The following is a 12,378-nucleotide window of genomic DNA, read 5'->3' as shown; positions in this document are numbered from 1 at the left end:
TCATAGAAATAAAAAAGGCATAGAAAATGAGATGGCATGTATCTCAGATCTTATGAATAGGAATAGCAAAGTAGACGTTCTTCGGTTCACATCATAAAAAAAATCACGGAGAATTCCTTGCTTGACCCACAACGGTCTGAAAACTGAAAGTGAAGCTGCCGCACGCGTGACGTAAGCAATGAGTTGCTTGCTCGGATCTTCCGTGGAGTTCTCCCGGCACACACACGGAGCACGGTGGTTGCAATGGCTCTCCTTGCGCCGTGTATCTCCCCGGCTGTGTTTTTTTTTGTCAATTTGAGATTGCTTTTACCACGCTTGTCGCCTGGTATCTCCCCGGCTGTGTTAGCGTGCTACTAGGCACAGTTTCGCAACAAAGATCTCTTCATTTTGCAAATACTAAAGCAGTAGCACCTGTTTCGTGTGGAGATTTATTTTAGACTTGCGTCGTCACCTTGTCGACGAACATAATGAAGCACCTTGTCGGTGATAATAGGCATCTCTTGATTAGCATAGGCCAGACCGCCACACCAATGCCTTGTTTCATTCACATGATCATTTCAATTCTTCTGTTTCTTGGAATAAGAAAAGAAGAAAAAGAAAAAGTCAATTCTTCAATTCTTGTGCAGACGGAGGAACGGAGCTGTCAAACTAAACTAAACCAAAGAGAAGAGCAGGGCAAAGCAAGAGGCAGCCAGCGAGTCGTCTTCAAGCAACGGATTCCATCCATCAATCCATCCATCGATCGCCACCGGAGAGCCAGCAACAGAGCAATCGACCGAGCGAGCGCGAGGATGTGCTGCCTGGTGAAGTGCGGCAAGTCCACGTGGGCGGGGTGCGGCCGCCACGTCGCCTCCGTCCACCGGCAGATCCCCGAGGGCCAGCACTGCGCCTGCCGCGACTGGCCGGGCGTCTCCGCCGGCGGCGACAAGGCCGCCGGCTCCACCTCCGGCGCCGTCGAGGAGTCCTCCACCTGCGCTATCCTGTGATGTAAGGTACGGGCCGGGCCGTGGTCGGCGAATCAGCATCGGCCGTTCGTTGACTTCCTCGCCGATCCAAAGCCGTGGTGCATCGCCTACACTCGTGTCAGTGTGCGGCATCTCGTTGTAATCTGTATCCTGTAATAATAATTCTGGGTTGGAACTAAGAAACGATGGCAAGTCATTCCTTGTTCCTCGTTTGGCATCGTATCATGCTTCCTCTGCGGCTCTGTCTGTTGGTTGAAGCAGCAAGGAACTCGCTGTGGAACTGCGCCCTTGCCAATTCCCAACAGCAGCAAAAAAAAACCTTCCTCTGCTCGATTCAGTTTCACAGCTCCCTCCGTCCAGAATTACTTTCGCGGATAGTTCAGCCCAGGGCCAGGGGCACAGAGCGGTCGAACAAAACAAAGGCACGTGTAGACATGGATTGGATGGATTGCTTTCTTTCACAACAACTTGTTTAACCGAGGTTACAATGCAGCAAAGCCGCAGCAAGCAATTCAAGGGTCCGTGCATCATGGCCAAAAATGGCCTGAAAAGTCGCGCAGGCATCGATTTAAACACAAAATTGCTTGCACCCTTGCAACCAAACAGGCAAACACATCGACTTTCAAAAGAAAAGAAAAACAGGTGACACTCCATTCTTTTTTCCTTGGAGCAGCGTAATATCCGTATGTGTGTATCTTGGTGTCTCTGTGTTGTTCTATGTGCACACTGTATGCAGTTTGTACATTCACCAACCACGGCTTACGCTGATACGCCTCTCTTCTGCAATCTGATCATGAAACCGAGTGATCTCACCGCGCGCCGTAGCCGCTCAACGGGGAGCCCTTTCAGTGTCGGGTGAGACAAGTCAGTTACTGGTTGTCCGACGCTTTCTTTGCCGCTAGGTTCACCTGAGCTGCCGCTGCCATCTTCATCTGTTGTACTGATAGCTTGAACTCTTTCCAGAGATATGTCATCGGCTGATTCCGTATCGGTGGACTGACAGTAAGCGGAATGAAGGCCCTTGTGAATCTCATCCATTCTGCCCGATTGCTCGTCTTCTCTGTCCATGTCTATCAAAACCTGCGTGTGTCCAACAAGAAATAATGGCAAGTGAAAACTATATATATAACAGGATCCATTTCAAGTAACTAATCCCTCTGTAAACAGATCCTATATACCTAAATAGTTGATCCCCACAGACTCCAATTCTGTATGTATAGGTTAAATTCTACCAATTGTTAAAGAAATCATACCAACCTGTGCAGGGAAAGTCCCGAATAACGGCAGAAGACGCATTCTACAATACTGGTTGAATAAAAGAGTGATGATGATAAGAGGTACAGTGAAGCCTGCAGCTACTGGGGATTCTTTAAGGCCAAAGACACCAAGGCAGATGATCTGGGTGAGCACCAGAGAGAATATTGTTGCATTGTACGCAATTGGCCAATATAGACCGCCAGTGTCGTATCTTGTGCAATAAACATTGATGAACTGAAAATGATAAATTACCAACCCATTAGGTTATAGGAGCACAGAGGACATTCTTCCACGAATACTATGTAGTGTAAACAAAATCACGAACTAGGAAAAACGGTTTGAGTTACCCTAAAACTCAGGTTAAATAACTAAAAGATATCTAACCACAATAAAGTTATACAAGGCCAGAGAAAACAGATCAAATGGTATATCCAAGACAAATATTGCATTTCACCTAAAATGGAGCTAGCACACGAGGATTTATCAAATTCAAATTTCGCCCATTATAAAAGAATAATTTCAGACAAAATGATCGCATACACATTCGAACATATATTTTTTACTTTATTCATTCATAACTATAGACCAAATTATGCATGAGGACTTCAAATAACAACTTCGTTTACAAACAAATTAAATGTTTTAAGTTTATATCTAGTTTCTCACCTGATTTCGGTACACAATGTAGGCAAGAAAGAAGTAGAGTAGTAAAAAGGGCAAGATCAGAGGTGCTAGCACAGAGCATGTGAAGCCCAATAGTCCAAACAACAGAACTTTTGGTAGTTCAGTGTGATACGGAAACGAGAGGATAAAATCGCTATCTTCTTTCATTCTCAGAATATATTTCCTTACAAAGTTCCAAATAAGGCCAAAGAGTTGCATAACTTCCGACGACAGACTAGCCCATCCTGAAGTCAGAACATAGGTGGTAAAGAAGGTAGCCTGAAATGGAAGTAAAAAAGAAGTCATCAATAAAATGCAGTGAGCACCTGGAGAAACTCAACCTAAAAACAAATAAATACACTGCATATACCTACTTAAATATTTATATTTTGCACCTTCATAAACAACAGAACATAAATATGTGATTCACCTGTAAAGGAATTGCCCTCGCAAGCTCCATTGGAATGTCCTTTGGTCTTGATAAGGCGTTAAGTTGGTTAATTGCAGAACCTGATAGGACGTTGACGAAGAAGACATTCCAAATGGTGAAGTATAATACTTTACAACAGGCACTTTTCTTCCTTTCACTGTGAGAAATAGGTCCCTCTAGTGTCGCAAATAGCATCATGGTCGGGGGGACAGTATATAAAAATATTTGCAAGATCACACTGGGAAGGTATCCAGTTACTAGCTGGGTCATGATTTTCCTGCAGGAGAATTAATAATCGTTAAATTTTGCTGTAATGATAAATTAAAGACTGCAATATCTCCACACTTCAGTACTCCCACCCGTCCAGTTTATAAGGCACGCGCGCATTCCTAGATCATGAATTGGACCGAAAAAATATGAACTATATGCCTCAAAACTATACCTATTAATTTGAACCACCGCCATAATTGTGATAGCTTTTTTAGAGAAAGGGAAGGCCTCATAATTGAATGTTATCTCGGATACTCAACCCTAGATTAAATCCTACTAACAAATTGAGTCATTCTGATTAACGCACATTGTATTGTCAATACAAATTAAGGGATCCTTTGCTGCAGCTGCTCCGGCTGAGTTAGACCCTGCATTTAATAATAACAAGGTGAGTTCTAAGCGTTAAGATTGCTTACCCTTTCAATAACCCTTTCAGGAAAGGGAGCCTTTGCTGCAGCTGTTCCAGCTGAGTTAGACCTTGTATAAATGTCACAGGTACAAGAAAAATGAACATAAAAACAATAGAACCAAGAAGTGTAGCTATGCGGCGAATCCAAAGCTGCTTGTACGGTAACCAAAGATTTGACCAGTACATGTCTTTAGGTTCTGGGGCCAGACTAGTGACCCATTTCATAGGATTGGATGTCTGGAGAATTTTGGATACAATTAGCGCTGCATACCGCGTTTTGAAAAATACAAAAGCAGCAGAGCATTCCTGTATTCGGTGAGCACAATTAAATTAGTAGATTAGAATAATTCAGTGAGGATAATAGTAAGCAAAGAACCAAATGATAGCTAGTTTACCTCGGCAGGTAAGTTCAAGTTTGAATTTTTCACACAAGGTTTTTCCCTTTCTTGCTCTTCAGTGGGCAACAACTGGAACGAATTTGATGACACCCCACAAAGACAACATCGATATGTCACAGATCTGCATGTCTGATCGACTGTGGTACCCTTAAAATGCTTGAACTTCCTATAAACCTTCTTCGCACCCGTCTGAAAAGTAAGGATATAAGCTATCACTACAAACAGATAGTACTATGAACATGCAATGAGGGTATTGATTCAAAGATCTGAAAAAAGTTCCCCCGTGATATACGAATGATCCTGCATCACAAAAGCATGTGTTGCATGTATAATAGTTTTGAATTACCCAACAAAAAGAAATACATGTACACTTAAAACTTGTAAGGAGCCTATTCTGAATTTCAGTTCGACATATTGTCCTGTGCAGTTGCACTACAGAGATTACGCAAAGAGCTTAGCATGAGTTTTAAGAGTTCCGCCAGAGAGATGCTCTAGACAAGCCAATAGCAATATGCAAAGATGGTGCTGGTCAAACAGCTCACCGGCCTCTTGTAATCTCATTGGCAGTGCTTTATGGTAATTATAGTCCTGCTTTGCTGGTTCCATAAAGGTGGTTTGCATTGCTCTAAAAAAACTACTCCCTCCATTCCGAATTACTTGTCACAGGTATGGATGTATCTAGATGTATTTTAGTTCTAGATACATCCATTTCTGCGACGAGTAATTTGGAACGGAGGGAGTACAACGATTCTGCGTGTTGCAAAATATTATTGGTGACAAGTAGTCCTAGTGAAGAGATCACCACTACTTAAACACAGGGATGTTTAAAGCCATGTAACTACATACAGATGAGGAGGACGAAGTTGAAGCAGTGAAGTTGAAAGAAGACTTTCCATAATCTACACAAAATGATTTGAGGCTTGAGGGCATGTGTTGAAGTCATGTCAGGTCATGATAGATGCTACCAACGTATTAGTTTGCTCTTTGCTGTATAGTTGTCCTATGGTATGGACTTGCTAGTTGCTAATTGATGTTAACTGGTGCTGCCTTTATGTTGATGTTTCTTGTTATTTAAGTTCTAAATCTCCTAATATCAAGGATAGTGATAAGCAAAACCTGCTGGATGGGGCGTCGGCGATCCGTAGCTGCTGTTAGAACTCATGAAGCTGCCCGTGCCTCTCCAAACAATACTCTTCTTAGCATTGCAGAGGCGGAGGAAGAATATGAAGGTGGTCAGTCTGGATGAGGAGAGGACGACCGCCAGTAACTTTGGTACCTATTGAAAAAGCTCATTTGGTGCTATGTGGGATCCTGGGATGCAAGGTTGTAGTACTTTGTTTTGTGCTGGTGCTAGCGTCTGTTTTGCTAAGAACCTTGGCTGTTTGTGTTCAGGTCTTTTGGGTGGTGGCCTGGTCTGGTTAATTCCTTGTAGCTGGTTGCCTGGACTTTATTTCTTTTAGTTTTTGTTTCGTTTTCGTTTTGAAATAAAACTCTGTTCATTATGCTTATAGTGGAATCCGGCTCCCCTTGTTGGGAGGCTTATGGAAAAACAATATGAGGTATAGTTTCACGTTTTCTGCTATATGATATATTATTTTTGTCTAACGCCTAACTATCGCCATGGCACCCCTGGGCTGCCTTGACTTGCCATGAGTACAATGCTTGTGCATGTGCTCTACCAGACTACCACTGATCTACTTTTGTTTATCAGTGGCTATCAAACAGTTTTAATATTTCATTATTACAGGATAGTGCGGAGATAAGTACAACAATATTTAATCAGGAATCTCTGGCGGCAGCATTCCATTTCCACAAAAGAGAATAGAAAGTTGGTAAAGTCCACATATCAGAATCACATAACTTGATGAGATATTGCTTACCACTATCTTCTGAAGTTTACCAACTTTATAAACAACTTGATGGGATAGGTAACTCGGTGCATGGTACGTTGTAAAGAAACTCTCAACAGCGTTGTTGAATGATTCATGAGTTGACTTTGGTATCCCACGGACAAGGACAGTAAAGTGGCTACGGTTGGTCGTTGTTCGAACAAGATGAAGCAACCTCAGTCTAGCAATATGCTTGTATTCCTAAAGCAACAATGTAGGATTTTTTTTTACAAATAAGGTTCCTGAAGATTAAGGTAAACGAACATTTAAGTAATTTTGAAAGGTAAAATTACTGATGCGTACCATATATAGAAGAAAGCAAGCTACACCAGATATGATGTACAGCACGACGCAATGGACCCAGAGCCTGCAGTTATGACCAAACAAAATCCAAGAGTATAAGTTCCAAAGAAAACTGCCTAAATGATTACGTGACCAGTATATACAACAAACACAGAACTAATAACTTAGATCATAGGTAACACCGGAACAAGGTATAAATCAGCTAAACAAAAGATGAAACATATAAGATGGCATATTCAATGAACCAAGTTAGCCTCCTCATAACCAAATAAGAGAAGCTCAATTGCTCACCATATTGATTTCTCTTTCATATTTCCTATTGTAAATGTCTCCAATGATGCTGAAGGAATCCGTTCATGCTGCATATCTTGTCCAAAATAATTCAAGGGGAGAACTCCAAATAAACAAAGAATGGCAGCTAATGAGAATATGCGTATGCTGTTGAAAAAAAACATACATCAGCTAACTGAATTTGGATGTTGGAACTATGAAGTGGAAGGATATACAATAAGCAGGAGTATAGCAAAGAGGTTTCTAATATAATAATGTTTCCTTTTAGTATACGGATGTTTACATCATCTGTAAAAAGAAGAAACCCACATCTACCAAGAATGGTGGCGATTAAATAATGCTTGTGGACACAGAAGTAATTAAATTGGACTAAACTGTAACAAACATCCCTCAGATTGTCCATTTGACCAGTTAAGTCTACCGGTTTCATTTTGATCTAGGAGGTGCTTAAATTTATTAAGTTTATTGTTTCTATCATCTCTACATTAAGATATCAGATCACATTCCTATTTTTCTGCAATTATACAAAGTTAATTCGATTTTCTTATTGGGTTTTCATATTAAAATGTTCTGAATTTTTCTAGTTTTAAGGAGGAAAATCATGTCACTCACATATCAATGATTAGAATGAAAGCAATATAGCTTAAAAATCACATCGGCATGTTGCTATTTTCAAAAGTGAACCTTCTACTCGGCACAACTCAAAAGATATCTATCATAAACATCGAACAGTAAATATTGCAGAGGCAAAGAAAGCAAAAGTAAAAATGTATGCACCTAAATACTAGAACTCTATTGAAAACAACTGCATCCAACCCAGCAGTAGATAGGATCTCATCTTCCGTGCATTGCAGACTTCTCACAATCCAGCTAGGGGATGGAACAAATCTCTCCAAAATAAAAGCCCCTCGGAGCCGCTTATGCTGCTCAGCAATCCTTCTCCCAAAATAGACCTTAACATTCTGTGGCTGCTTTCTCAGAACGGAATAGAATGACAGAAAAAGTATACAGAGACCAATGTTGATTCCAGCAGAGGTCAGAAGAGCACCAACTTTCATCTCTTTCTAAACAAATATACAAGACTCAATACTCCTTATGTCATCTGAATACAAAATATTTCATAGCTCTGTTGGCGTCTGCAAGAAAAAATTGGGTTATGAAATTTCATATAACATATATATAAGATTTACAGACTTTATCTTGAATTAATTCTGCATTCACATTCTTCCAATGTGCACAAAAGAAACTAAAACATGAGTATGCACCACCTAAAAACAGTCACATGCTGGCCAATTCCATTGCATTTGGTGAAGACAAAGAAGAGTAGAACTAACAGGAAACCCTCTTGAATATTGAGCAAATACTACAGATTAATATTGAACTTTTCTGTTTTATTTTCTTGTCAAACAGATCAATTTTACAAAGACTGAAAAATCAAACCCACGTGATTGACTTAAAGCGAGCAGCCCAATATAAAAGAAGATTGGGCGATGCTAAATGAATGGTAGAAGCATCAATTGCTAAGGACATGCAAATATTCAAACAAGAGTAACAAATTTTGGAGCAAAATAACTGGCATTAGGCAGGGGAAGATTTATAGTAGAAAAAATATAGTTCAGATCCAAACTCAAATCAAGCCCAACGAATATGGCTCAGATGACAAGCATCTTTCTTTATTGGGAAAATATTAACCTGCCATGGATGGTGAACACTGAACAGTAGGGGTCACCGAAATACGAGACAAGAGTGTAGGCGTGCAAAGGCGACTGCAGGAGCCTGTAATGAGGTGGGAACAAGTGGCTGCTAGGTAGATTGGGGGGATTTCAGTGTGAAATTGAGATTTGAAATGGGTCTAGATGCGGTGGGATTTAAATTTCAAAGTATTATATATTTTCTCAAGTAGTTATCTGAATAATTATTGTGGATACAAAGAAAGCCCCTAATTATTTGTACATATGTTTATAAAAACTTTCTATCAAGGTTGAGTACCCAAGACGGAAAGAATATTGGCCAAACAAAATATGGATCCTCACCCAAAACTAGGTCTGGAAGAAAGCTTAGGTGGCCCTGCAGATTATGCCAATTAGTTAAAGTCTTAAAGCTATATAAGTTGTGTATGTGCGTGCATTTAGCCCAAGCTGTGTTACTGCATTGTAACTATGCAAGCATCATCACCCTTTTCCTGCATGCATGATGCAGATCTCACCTCTATTTTCTATATATAACTGCAGGAAATGAAGTGCTTGATTAAAACAAAGCCTGCGAATATCAGATACAAGAGGTTGACTGTAGTGTAAAAGAGTGCAGAATGGAATATATATCTGACAAACTTTTAAAAAGAGAATACATATCTGAGAGATCCCATGGAGACATGAAGAATCTAAAGGATAAACAAATCTTGTCATTGTCAACGAGTCACAGTGAATTAAGCAATTGGACAGGCCCTTAAACACTTCAGAGTTCATACTGTTTGTTCAGCTTCAAAAGCCAAACAGTTCATCGACTAGAAGAGCCCATAGCATCTGCTTTACTGAACACATAGGTTGAGGCATTCCATCTGGCCGCAACGTGGCGTCCTAATATTAGAATATCACCCAAATCAAACTATTTTATCTTCTTCTTTTGACTGAACCAACCAGTTTATCACGTCTAGTTCACTCAACATGCAGATCAGGTTCAGGCACTCAATCTATCCGCAGTGTCGCAGGCTAAGATTAGAAACAGCCAATCGCCCAAGCACTTGGGTTCAGCTTCAAAAGGCCAGTTTTATTCCCCATCTTTTGACTGGACTGGAATATAACCAAGAGTTGATCAACTAGAAGAGTCCACAGCATCTGCTTTACTGAACATAACATACAGGTCAGGTTCAGGCATTCTATCGGCCGCCGCGTGGCATCCTAATAGATTATCACCCTAATCCAGGCGCACTTTCCTCTTCTTTCGACTGAAACAACCAGTTCATCGACTGGGAGGGAGACTCTATGGTGTCTATTTAACTCAACATACATACAGATTAGGTTGTCCCAGCGTCACAGCAGGCTAAGATTAGAATAGCCAAATCACCAAACCCACCAAATTAAGAAGCACCTCGCCCAATCCAAAACGCGCATCGAATCAAAATCAAACACCAGGAGTGCACTCAGACATCTCCCGCCAGATCACCATGCACAATATTACTAAGATTGGCAGACCGCGCATAGACAACTAACAAGCATAGCACCAAATCCATCTACCAGGCCCGACTCATCACGACTTTTAACCACACAAAGAGTATTACTCACCTGTCAGTCAGACACCTCCTCCAACTCGACGAGTGCCGCCGAATCCAGCAATGCAGCTTGATTCCTCCTCCAAACCCTACGTAATTAAACGCCACATGAAGAAAATGTTAACATGGGGCAAAGACAAAGTGAATCCATTGTAAGTTCAAATAGAAGGAGCAAGGTGGCTTCATTATTTATCAGTACATAACTGGAGCAGATGAAGTGCTTGATTAAAACAAAGCTGTGAATCTTAGATGCAAGAGGTTGACTGTAGTGTAAAAGAGTACAGAATGGAATATATATATCTGACAGATCCCATGGGAGACATGAATGAAGAATCTAAAGGATAAACAAATCTGGCCATTGTCAGTGAGTTAAGCAATTTCACTTGACAGCCAGAAAATTGTTTAAACACTTGGACAGGCCCTTAAACACTTCAGAGTTCATACTGTTTGTTCAGCTTCAAAAGCCAAACAGTTCATCGACTAGAAGAGCCCGTAGCATCTGCTTTACTGAACACATAGGTTGAGGCATTCCATCTGCCCGCAACGTGGCGTCCTAATATTAGAACATCACCCAAATCCAATTATTTTATCTTCTTCTTTTGACTGAACCAACCAGTTTATCATGTCTAGTTCACTCAACATACAGAACAGGTTCAGGCACTCAATCTATCCGCAGTGTCGCAAGCTAAGATTAGAAACAGCCAATCCCCTGACCACTTTGGTTCGGGTTCAGAAGGCCGGTTTCATTCTCCATCTTTTGACTGGACTGGAATATAACCAAGAGTTGATCAACTAGAAGTGTCCACAGCATCTGCTTTACTGAACATAGCATATAGGTTAGGTTCAGGCGTTCCATCGGCCAGCCGCAATTTGGCATCCTAATATTAGATTGTCACCCAAATTCGGTTGCTCTTTCTTGTCCCTTTGACTGAAATACCCAGTTCATCGACTGGGAGGGAGAGACTCCATGGCGTCTTACTTAACTCAACATACATACAGATTAGGTTGTCCCAGCGTCGCAGAAGGCTAAGATTAGAATAGCCCAATCACCTAACCCACCAAATTAAGAAACACCTCGCCCAATCCAAAACGCGCATCGAATCGAACCAAAATCAAACGCCGGGAGTGCACTCAGATCACCACACACAGTATTATTATCACTCAGATTGGCAAGCCACGCACAAACAACCAACAACTAACAACCAAATCCGTCTGCTAGACTCGACCCCCGCCGCGCCCGACTTTTAACCACACGAAGAGCATTGCTCACCTGCCAGCCAGTCAGGCGCCTCCTCCGACTCGACGACTGCCGCCGAATCCAGCAATGCCGCTCGACTCCTCCTCCAGAGTCCAGACCCTGCGCCATCAAACACCAGAAGCAACAACAAAAAATTCAGAAAACGAGTACCCGCAGACACGCGCGCGGGAGAGAGGGGGGGCGAGAGATACCGGGAGCCCGGAGCCGTCGGCCGCGCGCGCGAAGCGGCCTGCGCAGTCGATCGCCGCGAGCCGCCGGAATGGGGAGAAATGGGGCGGGGATTGGACGGATTGGGGTGCTGGTGGATGGGGGTGGGGATTGGAGAGCGATGGTTATACGCTAGCAGGCAGCAGTTGTTGGCGATGGTGAGAGGAGTCGGTGGACTCCGAGGTGGAAGTTTCGACGGGAAGGAATGGGTGGGTGGAGGCAACGGGGGGGAGAAAAGGGAAAGCGACTCAAGCGCACGACTGTGTGGCGACTAGCGAGGAGGAGTCAAACAAGACACGGGAGAAAGATTTCTTCTGGTTCTTACCGGAAAAAGTGGTGAACAAGGGTGGGGTGGGGATGCGGTTTGGCTTCTGAGCCGTTGCTGCAGCCACGTAGGAAACTGAATATCACTGCTTTTCTTTCAGTTGGTGAAACAATATATGACTTTTCTAGGGGGAATTGAAACAACATAACTTTCTTTATGGGAGATTGAAAGAACACCATCACTGTTAGAGCCATTTTCTAGGCATTTTGATTCGCGGGATTTTGAAGATGCGGGGATAGGATGAACGAGTTATTAGAAAAAAAAAATTAGCCATTTATTATCTTTGGAATTTTGAAAATGCGATGATGGAAAACCCTGATATTAAAATGCCATGCGCACCTCTATGAAAGTGTGCACACATTAATAAACTGACGGCCACGCGCTTTATACATGGTTTTAGCCATACGTCGGTCGGCGGTCGGTGACCAAACTAATAATAAAGACA

At 42.0% G+C, this 12,378-nt stretch overlaps 2 protein-coding genes across 6 annotated transcripts; one reads left to right on the top strand and one right to left on the bottom strand.

Annotated features, from left to right (window-relative positions):
* The first annotated feature begins 539 nt into the window (after positions 1 to 539).
* Positions 540 to 1,161, top strand: LOC125550242. The gene has a single exon (XM_048713192.1). The coding sequence runs from the start codon at positions 549 to 551 to the stop codon at positions 984 to 986; it is 438 nt and encodes a 145-aa protein (XP_048569149.1). The 5' UTR covers positions 540 to 548; the 3' UTR covers positions 987 to 1,161.
* A 243-nt stretch (positions 1,162 to 1,404) lies between these two features.
* Positions 1,405 to 11,815, bottom strand: LOC125550241 (CSC1-like protein RXW8). 5 transcript variants are annotated; one of them, XM_048713189.1, is made up of 15 exons: positions 11,593 to 11,815; positions 11,414 to 11,500; positions 10,157 to 10,232; positions 9,082 to 9,134; positions 8,909 to 8,942; positions 7,653 to 8,011; positions 6,876 to 7,022; positions 6,585 to 6,648; positions 6,273 to 6,482; positions 4,390 to 4,581; positions 4,002 to 4,300; positions 3,316 to 3,592; positions 2,889 to 3,164; positions 2,223 to 2,456; positions 1,405 to 2,045 (listed from the first exon to the last, which is right to left on the bottom strand). In XM_048713189.1, the coding sequence occupies exons 6-15, from the start codon at positions 7,931 to 7,933 to the stop codon at positions 1,725 to 1,727; spliced, it is 2,301 nt and encodes a 766-aa protein (XP_048569146.1). In that variant the 5' UTR covers positions 7,934 to 8,011; positions 8,909 to 8,942; positions 9,082 to 9,134; positions 10,157 to 10,232; positions 11,414 to 11,500; positions 11,593 to 11,815; the 3' UTR covers positions 1,405 to 1,724. The 5 variants fall into 5 exon arrangements, with proteins under 5 accessions (XP_048569146.1, XP_048569147.1, XP_048569145.1 ...); XM_048713190.1 differs by having other exon boundaries at positions 9,082 to 9,100; XM_048713188.1 differs by lacking the exon at positions 8,909 to 8,942.
* Between the last annotated feature and the right edge of the window lie 563 nt (positions 11,816 to 12,378).

Source organism: Triticum urartu, chromosome 4 (genome assembly GCF_003073215.2).
Source record: "Triticum urartu cultivar G1812 chromosome 4, Tu2.1, whole genome shotgun sequence".
Taxonomy (NCBI): Eukaryota; Viridiplantae; Streptophyta; class Magnoliopsida; order Poales; family Poaceae; genus Triticum; species Triticum urartu.
Note: the sequence above shows the minus strand (reverse complement) of the source record. Positions and strands in the feature narration are given on the sequence as shown.